The following is a 16062-nucleotide window of genomic DNA, read 5'->3' as shown; positions in this document are numbered from 1 at the left end:
AATGGCAAACGTTTTTGCCGTGAAATTACATTTTATTATGTATACGGAAAGCACATACTATCTTTCTCCCACTCTCTCTCCTAGACAAACGCACACACGTACAGCACAGACACACACTTGCACAGAAACGTGTTGTCTGTAAATCAGTTTAACAACTTAAAAGCTACGCAACATTTCTCACTAGCAAGCTAATAACAGCGCGGTTCTTGAAGCAGATAAACGTACAGTTTCGCTATTAGTAGAGACGCTCTTCCTGGCTGAAGCCCTACTAGCTCTAAAATAATGTTTTGGGATTAGCAACGGAGGCTTGGGATGAAACCCTTAATAAATGAGTCCTACACAAAAGAGACTTTAAGGACAAAAACCCTCACGTGAACCCTGACTCTGATCAGTTACGGCACTGCAATCCAATGTACTGATTAGACAATAACTAATTTAATAACTCAATTCACCTAATAACATTTGCATCACTCCAAAGAGGAAACGTTGCAGACAAACCTCAGTTAATTACCAAACATAACATTGAGGGTCACTTTGGCAGTTTGCAGAGGTGTATGCGCTCATGTACTGTCTGCTTGTGGGCTGGAAATGAAGCATGGTGATGGGACAGCAACAGGGCCGTGTGCCGCCCCAGGCTCTGTAGACTGGAGCCAGGCCAAATCTTCACATTCCTCCCTCTGTTTCCCTGCTGTACACGCCTCGGCTGCCCGGTGGAAATGACCTGGGCACTGAGCTGAGATCAGTTTGATGTGGTATGCTTTGCACAGCGGCCAAAAGAGCAGTACAGAGAGAGAGAGAGAGAGAGAGAGAGAGAGAGAGAGAGAGAGAGAGAGAGAGCTCTCACACACCCTCCACTCAAACAACATTTCCCCACCTCTCTTTTTCTCTATCGTCTACTTTCGTGCTGAAACGAGGGCAGAGACACATTTCACAGACAAAATCAGGGGAGGACATTTAGTTCCACAGAATAGCTCTTTTCTTTGAGCCCGAGCTCTCTGGAAACGTGTTTTTATCTGGGCAAACAGAAGAGCTGTGTGGCCACAGGAATTCCAGGTCACAAGGATTCCTTCGGCAGGGATGACTTCACCTGTGACAGATTCATTTCCTCTCCAGGAATGAGACCTGTTGCATTGACTTCGAGAGGAACTGAAGACGGTAACAGGAACTTTTGCCTTTTTATACCATTGAGGGAGTTCTTTTTGGACATTATGGGGTTGTTGTCAATGGATCAGAGTTCCCTTCTGGTGGTGGCCGCTCTTTTTGGGATGCACCACTTTGCTGAAGGGGGATGCTCAGGGAGGTGCTGTCAAGACACAGATTTCACCTGTTTCACTACAGACTGGAGGATGGACCGTGTCTATGGGATGTGCTATTGTGATGAGAGGTGTGTAAAGACTAAAGACTGTTGCTTTGACTACCCAACTGAGTGCCCAGGTAAGTGGTACAGTCATATTTGGGCAGTTGACAAACTGATTACTGAACACAGTAAAGAATATATTTTAAATATAGATTTAACAAATAAAAGAAGTAAAACATTATAAAATGGTGAACCTGATTTCATCAAGTACAACATGTCCCTGGATCAACATTCCAATCAACCAATCAGATTTGAGGGAGTTTACAGTTTATGTCTAGTTTAGGCAACCAGGTTAGGTGCTTCTACATCAGTGTTATTCACATATCATTTCCCTCTGAATTTATGGGTTAGGTTTAGGGGTAGAGATAGGGGACCAAATTTTCGGACAGGAATGTTGTTCCAGGTATATGTCTTACTTGACAAAATCACAGTGACCATAATAAAATACCCAGACAGCAACATATCGGCCCATGCCCATGTTTAGCAGCATCCCTCCACCACCCCTTCTCCACACTTCTAGGCCTAAACATTTACATACGGGGGGAGTACTCTGGGTTCGGGCCGAACTCCGAGCTCGGAGCCCTCCCCCCGGACAGCACGCCAAATACCCATCAAACTTTACTCCCTCTAATTGTATGTAAGTGTGAACTCGTGAATCCGGATACATTTGAAAACGCAACTGCTCTCATGTAGGCTAGCCAATTGCCGCAGGACAGCAAATGTCAGTAAATTCTGTCATCTTTGCAGGACTGTGATATGAAGAGTGTGCAATGTAGAATATTTTTAGCAACTGTGTGAAAGTGAATCGCACATAACATGCACAATACTGGTATAAACATGAATATTTATTGGTACAATATACGTCACATGACTAAATTTACTTCATCGGTTTTAAATACCACCGGTTTCACAGTCCACACTACAACGTGAAAAAGGCGTTTTCAAATGTATCCACTTTGAAGTGCGTTTTCAAGACCACATCCACACGAAGCCAGAGCTTTCCCTATCCGATGTTTTTTTTGCCTCGTTCTAAAAAATAATTCCGTAAACACGGCGTCGTCTCAAGAAATAACTGCGTACACACGAAACCACTGAAACCGACACAAAACGATGTAGTATACATCCCAGACCAGTATGTGGCGCTGTAATTCTGTCAGATAGATACAATAAAAACGGAGAAGAAGACTTTGAGCATGCGCATAAACCTTGCGCGCTGTATAAAATAATATTAGGCACAGTAGCTTCTTCTTTTCTTTTTTACCAAGAACTTTATTAAACAATATGAACAACCATAAATGGCCTGGTACAAAATCGGGATGAGTCACGAATCACGATATTCAATTAGTTATCGGACTCATAAAGCTTGCCACAAAGAACCGGCAAAAGAAATGAATGAGTCAAATATAGCAAGGAGACATTTTAACAGTTTAAAAGTAGACATTTCAAGCATTCTATATATTTCTGAGTTTCGGTTAATTTATGAGACGAGTTCCAGTTCACGAGCAATGCAAGTTATATTGCGCCGGCGCGTCCATGTCATGATTATATTGTCAGCTATATTTGCTTCTTATTTATTAAATCCAGGCAATTGGTTGATGAAACTTTGATTAAAATTAAGATACAATTTATACAAAACGAAATTCACTTTAAAGAAAGGCTTTATTCAAACCAGCTTTATATAAAACAAAACTTAATGTGGTCAAAATTATGTCTCCCGCTATATTGCTCATCTTATGATTACTCATGCTGTTCACTTTCATAAATCAACATAGATGAAATAAAAAATAACATATTATTTAAACATAAATATGAAACTAAATACATTTTCTTTAATGGCTACAACAGGCTTACTGAGAAATGTAATGTCGGAGTGGAATTTGAGCGAGCGCCGTTGTGCCGGCGAGCATGTGCGTTTTTTGAACAGCCTAATAATCAAATAATTCCCAGTGATCGTCGAATATTTTTTTAGTTTGAAATGCCCATCCCTACAAAATACGAAATATCTTAATCAGACAACAGACCAGCACCATAGTATAATAAAAATATAAATAAATACAATAAAAATACATTTAAGTAGCCTAAATAATATATAAAGTAATAAAAGAGGTAGCTTCTGCAGCATTATATTATATTTTTATACAAGCAGTCGGCAGGTGTTGTTGCTGTTACGTGACTAGCAGTGTCCGACTAGTCGACATGACATCATCGTTTCACAAAATATACGGATTGGCTGTACACACGAAAACGCAAGCGTGTCGTTTTCAGATTTATCCACTTTGGGACCCGGTTTCAAAAAATAGCGGTTTCAGTCTCTCAAAACGCCGGATCCGTCTGGACGAAACGCCAATACGACACAAAATTTGTCCGTATACAGCTAAACGCGTCTCCGTGTGGACAGGGCCCAAAAAGCTTCGTTTTCATTCATAAAACCGGTGTCTCCGTGTGGACGGAAGGCCAAAACTGAGAGAAAAATATGCGTTTTCAAACGAAAACGTAGGCTATTAGAGTGGACATGGCCTGGGTACTGATGAATAAATCTTATATTTTAGGATAATTACCAGCTGACTGTTGTAACAGTTTTCAGGCAGTTTCAGACTAAACTGAGGAATCTACACTGACTCAATGTTAGTGTAGTGACATTTGAAAAACTGCATGTTGGCCTGAGCCATTTTCTTTTGTTGTGCCCTGTCACAGCATGACATGCATGTGATTACATTCATATTTATATACCAACAGCCCCCATTGTCCACAACAATATTTGAAGGCCCCATGACTTTTCTAGTTGTTTGTTATTTACTGAATATGGATTCCCATATTCCATATGGTTCTGCTTGAGAACCACTGATATCCTGTAGATCTGTGCAACTTCTCACCCATGGGTTGTGTTCTTAGCCCAGCCGTGTGTAGTGAGTGAGTGGAGTCACTGGAGCGGGTGCGCACAGCCTTGCCAGCCCTCATTCCGGGTCCGGAGACGCAGCGTTGAGCGATTCCCCCAAAACAGCGGACAGGCCTGTCCAAGGCTGGAGGAACAGGCCGGATGCATGGAGTATCAGGATCGGCAGGGCCAGTTTTGCTTTCAGACGCAAGGTATTAATCTGAGTCAACATGGCTTATACATCTTTTCGATTCAAATGCACAGTGACTTCCATAGTGTAATCATTACACTCTAAAAAATGCTGGGTTGTTTCAACCCAATTTTGGGTAAAATATGGACAAACCCAGCCGTTGGGTTACATTTTTAAATTACATTTTTAACCCAACAATTGGGTTTGTCCATATTTGACCTAAAATTGGGTTGAAACAACCCAGCATTTAAGTTGAGTTTTCCAGAGCTCTTGCGAAACTGCCAACCCTCGTAAAAACAAGTAGGCTACACTTCTTTACAGATAAATTATTACACAATAATACACTTTAAAGGAATATACTTAAGTGTAAATGTTTTCAGACACTTAATTGCACGTTGTTTACAATTAAATTAAAATATAGGCCTATTAGTTAAAATGTATATTAAATGCAATTAGTTAAAATTAAGAGTGCTTTTCTTAAGTGATTTCATAACTACTTCATTTGTCTTTATGGTTAAAGTGATGCACCGAAAAGCATGATAAACTATGGCCTGGTTTCACAGACAGGGCTTAGATTAAGCCAGGAGGACTTAAATTAGGACATTGAAGTAGCTTTTTTAAATGTGCCTCAGAGAAAAAAAAAACTTGCTGTAGATAGAGACAATTTAAGATATGTCAGTGCAAGTTGCTTTCAGTTAAGACAGCTCAAACATGCATTTTAGTCTGGGACTAGTTTAAGACAGGCCTGATCCCATAAGGAAAGGTCTGTGAAACTGGGCATATAGTGTTGAAACTTGTATGTCATGTATTTAAATACTTGTAATTACACATAGACATTTGTAATGATGATGTAGTTATTTAATTAGGCTAATCCCCGGTTTAGGCTTAAGATAGTCCCAGACAAAAATGCATGTTTAAGCTGTTTTAACTGAAAGCAACTTGCACTGAAATATCTTTAAATATATCAGTGCCATTGTTTTGTCTCAAGATGCAAATCAGTAATGTTTTTTTTTCTAAGGCATGTTTATAAAAGCTACTAGCCCTAATTGAATTTAGGCCTAATCATTTCTTAACCTGAGCTCTGTCTGTGAAACTGGGCCAAAATGTAATATCAAATAACGTACTCTACAAGTGTACATTCAATACAATTCACCACACTTCTTTTTCACAAGGGAGATATTGCTTTTAAAATGCCTTCTTGCTTATATCGGTAGCGCTTTGTTGTTAAAGAACCCAGTGAACTTCAGTCAGAATTCAAGGGACTTTTCAACTTGATGGTCCAAAGTTGATCACTTAGCTGTTTATAGGTTGAAACTAAACACTGGCTGTGTTGGATTAATTCCAGGAGCAGCATTTATTACCACAATGGAGTACAGCAAAGGCAGAACACATGATTTGTATGGGGCCCAAATGGATGCTGGGTATGTATCACCGTCGATTAAACAAACACAAAGAGACTGTTGATGATGAGAATTTGTGAGGAGAAGCCTGTTTACTCACTTCAACAGGGTTAAATAAACTAATAACATTATCAATACACAGTATTAATAAAGAATGCCTTAATTAGTTCTTCATTTAGCTGTTAGCATTTAGCTTTCATTGAAAGCGACTTTGTCTTGAAACGCCATGTAAAACTTTGTGTACTGAAACAATGTTAAATCTCACAATGTGACTGTTTCTTATAACTTTATCTTACAATAAACACAATGAAAGATTTGAAGTCATGTAATGATGACGTGCTCCACAGTTTCTGTATGGAGTTCAAGATGGAGTCTCTGACGCCGCATTGCACGGTGGAGAACCGACCCAATACACGCTGGATGCAGTATTTGAGGGAGGGCTACACTGTTTGCGTGGCTTGCCAACCTCCAGCTATGAGTAACCACAGTCGGGGCTGTCAAGGAGACGGTAACCTAGCCGAGAGGTAGTGTACCCATAGTGCCACAGTGTTATTTAGAGGACCTGTTTCTGATGCCACAACAACAGCACAATTCATGAGATATTTAGGTTTCACAAAAGGCTCTTAAAGACTTTTGAAAAATAAGTTTCTTGGGGTGATAATAGATCATAAAACAAGCTGGAAATCTCACATAAAACATGTACACAATAAACGTTCAGATTTCAGTGCTGAATAAAGCAAAGCATGTTCTGGGCCACATATCACTCCACATTCTTTATCGCACACTGGTATTAATATATTTAAATTACTGTGCGGAGGTTTGGGGCAATACTTATGGCTCTTTTTTGCAACATAGATAGTGATGCATTTAATAAGAATAATTTATAATACTGGTTATAGAGATACAATTCATTATAAAAAAAAATCAGAGACATTTTCAAACAGCTTAAATAATGTAGGCTATAAAGCAAAAAATCAACATACTCCCTAGCAATATTAAAAAAAATTGTTTTTTTAATAGAGAAGGAAAATATAATTTTAGGGGGTAGTGCAACTTAAATCTTTGTGTCTGTACAGTACAACATTAAAATGTGTTTTGTATTTCTATGTGTGGAGTGAAGCTGTGGAACGGATTAAGTTCAGTGCTCAAGCAATGTCCAAACATGACCCAAAAATATGGGTTTCACAAGGTACAGGGAGGAAAAAAGGGCTTTGACGAAGTGTTCTCACAGATGATTGTTTTACACTATTAGATTTATACGTGTAAATATGTGTTTTCTTTGTATTTTTTGGGGGTGTGTGGGGATCATTATAAATATATGTAGTACATGTACTGTATTAAGATAGGATTAAGATGATTTAACTATGAAGCCAATCTGAGTTTGATTATTAACAAGTAATGAAGGGGTATAATTAAATAAGCGTATGCTTCTTACTGCTTTTCGGACATGTATAAGTTTATAGTTTTGTTTTGGTCTATTAACTTTTATTGTATTACTTCTACATGTTCAAAAATGAAAGCCATTTATACCTTCAAGAGGACTAAGAACCATACAGGTTCATAATTAATGAGCACAATGCATGAAAAGCATATCAGTATTCTAAAGTAAAGATCATGGCAACTCACTAGTAATGACTCAAGTATTACCAAATCCATCAGAAGCAATTACTATACAAAACCTTACAATGACTATGAGTTATTATGCTTTTCACTTTAGGACCAAATAATTAGTAATTCCTCCTGAAGGATTACTTGATTAATTACTAGAGGCTCACCATGATCTTCCCTTTAGAATAATTATACATTAATGTTGTGTTACTCATTTGTTCCTGTGTAGTTACTCATTCATGACGGAACGGTAGTGTAAAGTGTTACCGACTCCTCTTATCTTGGCAGGGATGAGCTTCTACACTGGCAGGCGGTGGGAAGTCCTCGCTGCAGAGGAACATGGAGGAAAGTACAGAAACTACAGCACTGCTCCTGCCCTCAAGTGCACAGCTTCATTTTCATTTAAACAGTCTATAGATAATAATGCTTCTTCAAACTCCTAGTTCCAATCCACAAATAAGCTATATGTTCTATTACACATCAAAAGAAAAGAAAAAAACATCACACATTTGCTCATATTAAAAACTCTTTAGTTTTTTTTGTACAGTATTGTTTCAAACAACCTTTTTTTTTTCTTTCTTTCTGTAAAAATAAATCCAGGAACAGAATTAAAAGGCAAAACGAAGCTTTCATTTGTCTCACTTGCAACCTCTACTGGACAAATGTTGGCCTTACCAGTAGAAGCAAACAAACACAGAACACTTTGAACGTTATTATACTATTCACCAACACTGTTCTGGCAAATAGTATTTTTGAACTTTTAATTAACCAAAAATTATAAAAAAAAAAGGCACTGCTGAATTTGAAATCAGCACAGCTTAAATAATAAAAACGTAAAAGTCTAAAGGTTGTAAAAAAAAAGAAAAAAAAAAGAAAAGAAAAAGAGCAGAAGTTTAGAAGTCCTCTCCCTTATTCTTCAGGGTTCTCCATCTGTCCTTAAGATTGACCCCGGTGCGGTTGCCAAACTCAAAGTCATCCAGGATCATTCTCCAGTTGCCTTCCCCGTGCTTCTTCACACCTGCTTTCAGCTTCCGGTCTTCTATCACAGTCCACTTCTGAAACAAACAAACAAACATGGATGCTGTTTATATGTTCAAATGCTTATGCTGTACACACTCACACACACACGTTTGCAAGACTATCTCTGTTAGGCCATTCATTGGTATAATGGAATCTCTAGCCCCTTACCCATAACCATCACAAGTACCTAATCTTAACCCCTTACCCACCAGGTTTTTTGCCATTCAGCTCCACCATTAAAAAATAATTTTCATGGCCCACAGAATAATTTGTTGTATGAATATCTACATATTATATAACTGTACACACATACACACTTTCAGAGAAACTCACCCTCCTGGCTTTGCTTGTCTCACTAACATCGCAATTCTGTAATTCAGAAGGGCTACTACTTCTCCTAGACAACTCTGTGTGGATAAAATAAGAATGTATTAATGTTAGATATTCATAAATGGAATGAGTTGTGCCAAACCCGTATGTTATTTCTACGGAACACAAAAAGAGAAATTTGAAGAAGTGCGCATTTGTAAATAATCATGATGTTTTATGACACTAAAACCAATGCTTTTTTAATGTTATAAAGACCAGAAAATACAATCACCTGTGAAAATGAACATCCGCACTGAAAAGATCCACAGTATGTTAAGTTCTATGTTCAAGTTCAGGTTTGCAACAACAGGAGCGAGCTAATTTTTGGTAAACTCCTTTAACACTAGAACTACCGAAATTCCAGAACTACTAGAACGACCATAGTGGCCATTCTGACCGTTCATACTTTGACGTTCATATGGCCGTACTGAACATCATTTTCGTCATGTCATATCTACATTTGAACCTTCTCTTTAAGTTTTCCAATGAAGCTTTTAATTCCTGTCGTCATGTTAAGACGCCATCGCCCTTAAAACAAGCACAAAAGAAAGATTGCCCCGACAGGTGCTTTTTCACCTAAAAATATTTTTCACCACACTCACCACGTGAAAAGACCTGCAAAAAAGTTTAGTACATACTGTTGAGTACAGCCCTGTTTGTAAATAAATTCAATAATCAATACAAAATCTATAAATAAATTGATCTACAATGTTACGAGGTAATAAAGATCAGGACACAAAATTTAAATTCAAATGAATGTGAAAATGTCTTTTCCAGCTTAATTGATAAATATTTTCTTATTTTCTTTGTACAATAAAAACAAATCTTATGATACAATAACTTATAACATATATACAATAACAAAAACACTACCTATATACATTTGAATACATTGTAAAAACTTTCATGGACAGGTATGCAGCACAATACAGTACACACAAAAACAGGCTAAGAAAAATCATGAACATTAGCTAAACAAGAAAACAAACTGCTTTAGAACGATTCGTTTCAGTGAACAAAAAATATTACCGAACAAAATCAGGTTAACACGTTTTCCTCAAGTGGGCTCATTTGAACGGCGCAAACACCCCGCATCATTCACTGACGCTTCACAGTCCACACAGGTAAACACCGCCTTTCGTGTGCAGCTCCCACACACTACTTTGTGACATTTGGCACATGTCTCCTTGGTTTTATTTTGTTTGCAGTTCCTCCTTACTTGGCACTGCCTCCTCCTCTCCATCTGCGTCTGCTCCTGCCCGGGTCCTGGCTCTCGCACCACCAGTTGTGTGGCTTTTGATTTCATGTGGTCGGAGCAAGTTCGCTCGCCAGTCGCGTGATGAAGACCCTCTGCGAAACTTGATCATTTGTGCACTTCTTGTACAATATAATATATTGAGCAATATAATATGCTATGCAACGGGGACACTCATTACCAATGGCGGGAAATGTAGTCCTACAGCCACATTGATTTTAATTTAACATTTTTAATTACACTGTAAAATTTAAAAACGGTCAAAATGACTGCCTTAGGAGTTCTAGTGTTAAAGGGTTAGCTGACGGTCCACCCAAAAATGAAATTTATGTCATTAGTTACTTACCCTCATGTTGTTCCAAACCCGTAAGACCTTCGTTCATCTTCGGAACACAAATTAAGATATTTTGGATTAAAGAACCAGCCATAGGCAGCAACATCATTGCAACTTTCAAGGCCCAGAAAGGTAGTAAAGACATCATTAAAATAATCCATGTGACTTTAGTGGTTCAACCTTAATGTTATGAAGCGATGAGAATACTTTTTGTGCACAAGAAAGCACAAAAAGTGCTTAAAAAAAGAAAAAAAAAAGCGAATCACGTAGGAAACAGTGCAGTGCTTCCGGGTTCTACATCAGAATGCAGGCTCATTATTGGCCGACACTGTTCATGTGAGCACCACGACGCATGCGTGTGATGCCGCCACAGGAGCTGGCCAATGGTGAGCCGTGTTCTCTCACTTGTTTTGGCTTTCATCAAAAATATCTTAATTTGTGTTCTGAAGATGAACGAAGGTCTTACAGGTTTGGAACGACATGAGGTTGAGTAATTAACAGAAATTTCATTTTTGGGTGAACTAACCATTTAACAATATACAGAAGTACAAAATTATTCAGTAAAACAATATACATCAAACCAAAAAAAAAATGAATTGGTTGAGAACTTACTGCAAACGGAGGTTCTCTTGCCTGTGGCTCGCTCTTTCTTTGCAGTTTCTGGTTTCCACGGGTCATGAGTTTGTTTGGAAAGAAGTTTCCTTTTGGGTCTGTGACACATACCGAATTTTCAATTTTAATATGTTTTCAATCATTAAAGCAATTAGTATAAAAGCAACTACAAGTTGGTAAGAGTGATAAAAAAAAATAAAGAGACATAATTGATGTCAGCTCCACTTATTGAAAATGTATCATACAAATAATTTAGATTTTGGGTAATTTCACTTATTTGGATGACAAAACATTGTCATAAAATGATAAAATGAACATTTAAAATGTATAACCATTGCGATTATCTCAAATAAATGCAAATAGATTGAATAACTTTGTTCAGTCGATTAATTGCGACAGGTCTACTGATGATTAGTTAAGTGTTAGTCAGTATGGTGACTCTTAAGGCCCATTCACCCCAGAATAACTATAAATATAATCGTAATAATTACTATATTAACAGTATATTTTAAGAGTGCAGCAGTTTCCGCTTTCAATCCTCGAGCTCTTTAACGCAGAAAGTATTCTGATTGGCCGTCAATGTTTTTATCGTTCATCAGCTGGAAGGCATTGTTCTGAAAGTGATTCGTGATGTCGTTTCTCTGTTCTGTTTTCGTTATAGTTGTGGTGTGGACTCTGCAAATCTTTTATATTTAAAACAATTTATCTGTACCATTATTATTATCATTCTTTGTGTGAACGGGCCTTTAAAATTCATATTGTAACAATGAATGTCACTGTTGCAATAACTTTCAAGGCACTCACCTCATATTTAGCACCAGTTGATCCACCTGTGCCTCATTTCTGTATGGAAACACCAGCACCAAATAAATATTCAGAAATTCAGTTGAAATGTATATAAAAGACCAAAATGAAATGTTATTTTAGAACATTTCATATTTACACAATAAATAAAACGTTATTTTATTCTAATCATAGACATCTGCAGTTTAAAATGTTGTAGATGAGAAAGATGATTTTACTCTTCTGTTATAATCGACTCTGGGCTGGATGGAACCCTCTCGCTTTGGTCCTGTTCAGATAAGGTTTTCTCTGATCGCTCATGACGTGCTTCAACTACTTTTGATGCTGCCTAAAACACACACGCACAAAAACAGGTGATGAAAATTCACATTTCTTGTAATAAGCAGCAAAATACACGGTCAATAAATCAGTCAAAGTAACCCAATAGCGGCAACATCACTGCATATTCAATGTGTTGCCTTTACTTTTCTTATGTGGTTATTGAGGGTGAAGCTAACAGCAATATTTCAGTACCCCCATAAAAACACCACAATCCTAAGAGATCATTAGGCACATTCACAGTACAGTAACCACATTGAAACCAGTCAATCAAGCCCATTAGCACTGGGATTCTCTTTCCCACAGGATGTAGCACACAAATCAGACAGTTTATCATAAGGTGGATTCGTTTTTTTGTACTAGAAACAAAAAAAGGCCACATACTTCGAGTAAGAAAACGGAGGAACTTTCCAGGTTGAATGCGTGGAGGAACATGTCAATGTTCTCCAACAGCTGGTTGAAAGTGAGGTTCATCAGAAGCGGATCATATGCATCTTTCTTACTCACAATGGCGGTGAGCTTTCCATGTAGTTTCTAAGACACACACAAAATGATGTTGATTTGCTGCATTAATATTCAATTTAATTAATCAATGAATAATACTATTGATTAGCATTACCAAACATGGACGTTTTATTATTATTTTAATTTAATACTGTGAAGCTGCTTTGATACAATCTGTATTGTGAAAAGCGCTATACAAATATTCTTGACTTGACATTGTAAGAAAAGCATGTTAAACTGTAAAAGGTAAATGCACACCTCAGGTATTTCAGTCTCTTTTTCCAGCCACTGCAGGGTTTCCTTTGCCAACTTTGAATTCCCTTTCTTTACACACACAGCGACAGACTTGGACACAAAATGAAAATACTGTTACATTTTTATTACTTCAAGGCACTATGAAATCAAAATTGCAATATTTCATGAAAAAAAAGATTTGTCAGTTTTATTTATTAGAGGTCGACTGATCTGCACCTGAAACCAATTGCTGGAACAATAGGTTATCGGCAAAAATCAGCACAGATTTTTCCAGGTTGCTGTAGCGGCTGAGAAGCGTCCACTGTTATTATACAGTACGCGAGCGGCCTCTAGAGGCGAAATATAAAAAGATCACCGACACCTCTGGTGTTTGTTTTGAAACGTGAGACTGCGCATGCACAGAGCGGACGCCTGATGCATGAAGCTAGTCGAGTTTCAGAGTTGACAAATCCATATAAATCTAACCTGGTTTAGATCAGGTTTACAACACGTGCTCGGTATAAACATTCTCTGTGAAATCCAGAGTTTGCGATTAACATCGTGGCGCGTGCACCTGAAAGTGTGACACGTGCGGCAAACAGCCAATCACATGGAACATGGAGAGCGTCAGTTTACTTCACTTCTTTGCTGAAGAGTAAAGGTCCTTGCACACTGTGTCTGAAATTTTCGTATTCGTCATTCGGTAACTCAAAACGGCTATCAAAATGCTTGCTATGGATGCGAAAAACGCAAAATTATTTTTATGACGGATGGAAGTTTCTGAGGCAGTGTGTAAGCGTGATTAGAATAACGTGAGGTCGTATTCATTTTTTTAACGTGCGGAAATTTTGATTGAGAGTTTCGGACTCTGTGCAAGGACCTTAAGAGGTAACTGAAAAAATATAATGAAATTAAATGCATTTACGAAGCAGGAATAATCTGCAGCAGCAGCGAAGGTTTGAGAAGGCAGCTAAAAGAAAAGCTCAATATCAATGCAAGCAAATCAAACAAATATGCCTTAGAATTTATATAGTTTAAGGCGGTTTCAGTTGCTACCCAGGTAGGTTTGAGAAAACGCAAGCAAAGAGGAGATTATAATATATATATATATATATATATTATATATATATATATACACACACAACAAATCAGATCTTTTTTTTATTGTCACTGTAATTCATATTTATTTTGATTATATAATCAAGTGTTCTAAAAAGCATAGGCCTTATACATACAATGTACATTTGTGTCTATTTTCAATGCTATGGCCTTTGCGCAGATATTTATCTCATAGTTTGGATTTATATGAAATGGTATTACTTTTCAATAAGAGCTAATTTGTAATTAACTAAGGTTAATAAAAGTATTTTTCATCGTTAATTTCAACATTTACGAATACATTTTAAAGTTTTATCTCTTAGCAATCACCATCGCACACCTGCAAGTGCGTGGGTGAATAGACCAAATAAGTCAGGTATAAAATACCTATGGTATTAGTGTGTGGGATTTCCTTGTTTTTGGGGAAATAAAAGTTTCATCTCATCAGTTAATGCGAACTAACATTAATGTTCAAGGTATAATTAATATATTAATATTTATTTTAATTTAAAATGTACAGTACATTTTCATGCTTCAATAAAAACACTTTTTCATAATAAAGTTCAGCACTATTTTATGTGTTATGTTTGTTTTTATTCAGTATCCATTTTAAAAACTATCGGTTGATTAATCGATTATCGGCCAGCATGGTCCAACCTAGTTATCGTTAGTGGTACAATGTTAAACAACTTTCTCTTAAGCATACGTACCTGAACAATCAGTAGCGTTTTGATCTTAGCGTGTAAATCTGTATCGGACACTTCCTTTAATGACTCCCAAATCGCCAGCGCTGACATCAAGGGAGTGATTTGAGTAACGCGATCATAATGGACATCTTAAAAACACAACACAACACGGGTAAGTGTGAAAGTTTCAGACCAGCGCACTTGAATCTTTCATGTACTTTTTTTACATTTTCAAAAGATAAATGGACAAATGTATATTTTTAATACATTTTCTTATACATATACAAAATATATATGACTATATATGCGAAAATGCATTTAAAAATATAAATTTGATTCAAATAAATACATAGTACAGAACTATAGTGAGTAGAAAAAGTAAGTTAATGTAATAGAAACTAAATACATTTCAAATTTTGTTCACACACACGCACACGCGCGCACACACACACACACACACACACACACACACACACACACACACACACACACACACACTATAGATGAAAATACATAGCAGCCTTTAAAAAATGTAGAATGACGGTTGAACGTATTTGGGGATCCGTGGCATCTAAATGATTGAAACATCCTGCTCTAGATAAAAAGGATTATAATAAAATCACTAAAATTTCCATGATTTTACGGGACAGTGAGAACCCTGCATTTTGGAGTTACATTAGCTGTATAATTTCGTGGTATTATTGCAAAGGACTGTGAAGCCCAGTATATTTCTTGTATAGAAAACATGTAAACCAAAGTATAATATTTTCTGTCACATACATTGCTAATTCTAACTTAGTTGCATTACCCAGTTGTTCCCCATCTATCACTCTGGCAAGGAGGCAACAGACCGTTCTCTGAGAGGGATGACCTGACCGGTGGGAACATGACTCGAGCTCATCCCCCAAAGCTGAGGAAAACACAATACATCATATGATGATGCAATATTAATGACACTTATAATACAAGTAAGTTAAACAATGAACGCACCTGGCATTAAATATCGGACTTCCTTAGGGCAATCTAAAAAACATTTTCTTACCTTCAAACATTTTCAAAGCTTTATGAAACTCCGGTCCAGATCTTGCCTTGAAGTGCCGACATAGTGTCGCGAAAAAGTAGTCGACCATCCATGATTGAACAACACTTTCGACTTCAACTAGATTCGCTTTTTCAGTTGAGCTCGAGATCTCATGATGAGACGCGCACTCGGTATCCATGTTTATGCAGAAAAATAACAAACGTTCCCGCCATCTGTTGTGCGGGCGGAGTTTATCAGAAGCTCTGGCCACAGCGCCCCCTACCGGTGAGGAAGAAACAACAAAAGCTACTTTTTGACTTGGGTAAAACACAGCTTTCTTTTCTCACAATATATCACAACTAAATTAACACTATTGT

General features: G+C 37.3%; 3 protein-coding genes across 3 annotated transcripts in view; 2 read left to right on the top strand and 1 right to left on the bottom strand.

Moving 5' to 3' along the window:
• The first annotated feature begins 822 nt into the window (after positions 1-822).
• sbspon (somatomedin B and thrombospondin type 1 domain containing) lies at positions 823-7856 on the top strand. The gene is made up of 5 exons (XM_079601692.1): positions 823-1434; positions 4250-4444; positions 5768-5843; positions 6170-6346; positions 7719-7856. Exons 1-5 carry the CDS (start codon positions 1116-1118, stop codon positions 7834-7836), a joined length of 885 nt encoding a protein of 294 aa, XP_079457818.1. The 5' UTR covers positions 823-1115; the 3' UTR covers positions 7837-7856.
• Positions 7113-15966, bottom strand: terf1 (telomeric repeat binding factor (NIMA-interacting) 1). The gene is made up of 10 exons (XM_079601686.1): positions 15707-15966; positions 15473-15574; positions 14689-14813; positions 12905-12991; positions 12527-12676; positions 12043-12152; positions 11825-11863; positions 11021-11118; positions 8784-8857; positions 7113-8485 (listed from the first exon to the last, which is right to left on the bottom strand). The coding sequence occupies exons 1-10, from the start codon at positions 15882-15884 to the stop codon at positions 8324-8326; spliced, it is 1125 nt and encodes a 374-aa protein (XP_079457812.1). The 5' UTR covers positions 15885-15966; the 3' UTR covers positions 7113-8323.
• Positions 15967-16062, top strand: part of trpa1b (transient receptor potential cation channel, subfamily A, member 1b) — a 174593-nt gene continuing 174497 nt past the window's right edge. Inside the window, exon 1 of the mRNA XM_079601669.1 lies at positions 15967-16007. The gene's annotated coding sequence lies outside the window, so the exon portion shown is untranslated. The remainder of the gene's footprint in view (positions 16008-16062) is intronic.

This window comes from Phoxinus phoxinus (genome assembly GCF_949152265.1).
Source record: "Phoxinus phoxinus genome assembly, chromosome: 24".
NCBI classification, from domain to species: Eukaryota; Metazoa; Chordata; class Actinopteri; order Cypriniformes; family Leuciscidae; genus Phoxinus; species Phoxinus phoxinus.
Note: the sequence above shows the minus strand (reverse complement) of the source record. Positions and strands in the feature narration are given on the sequence as shown.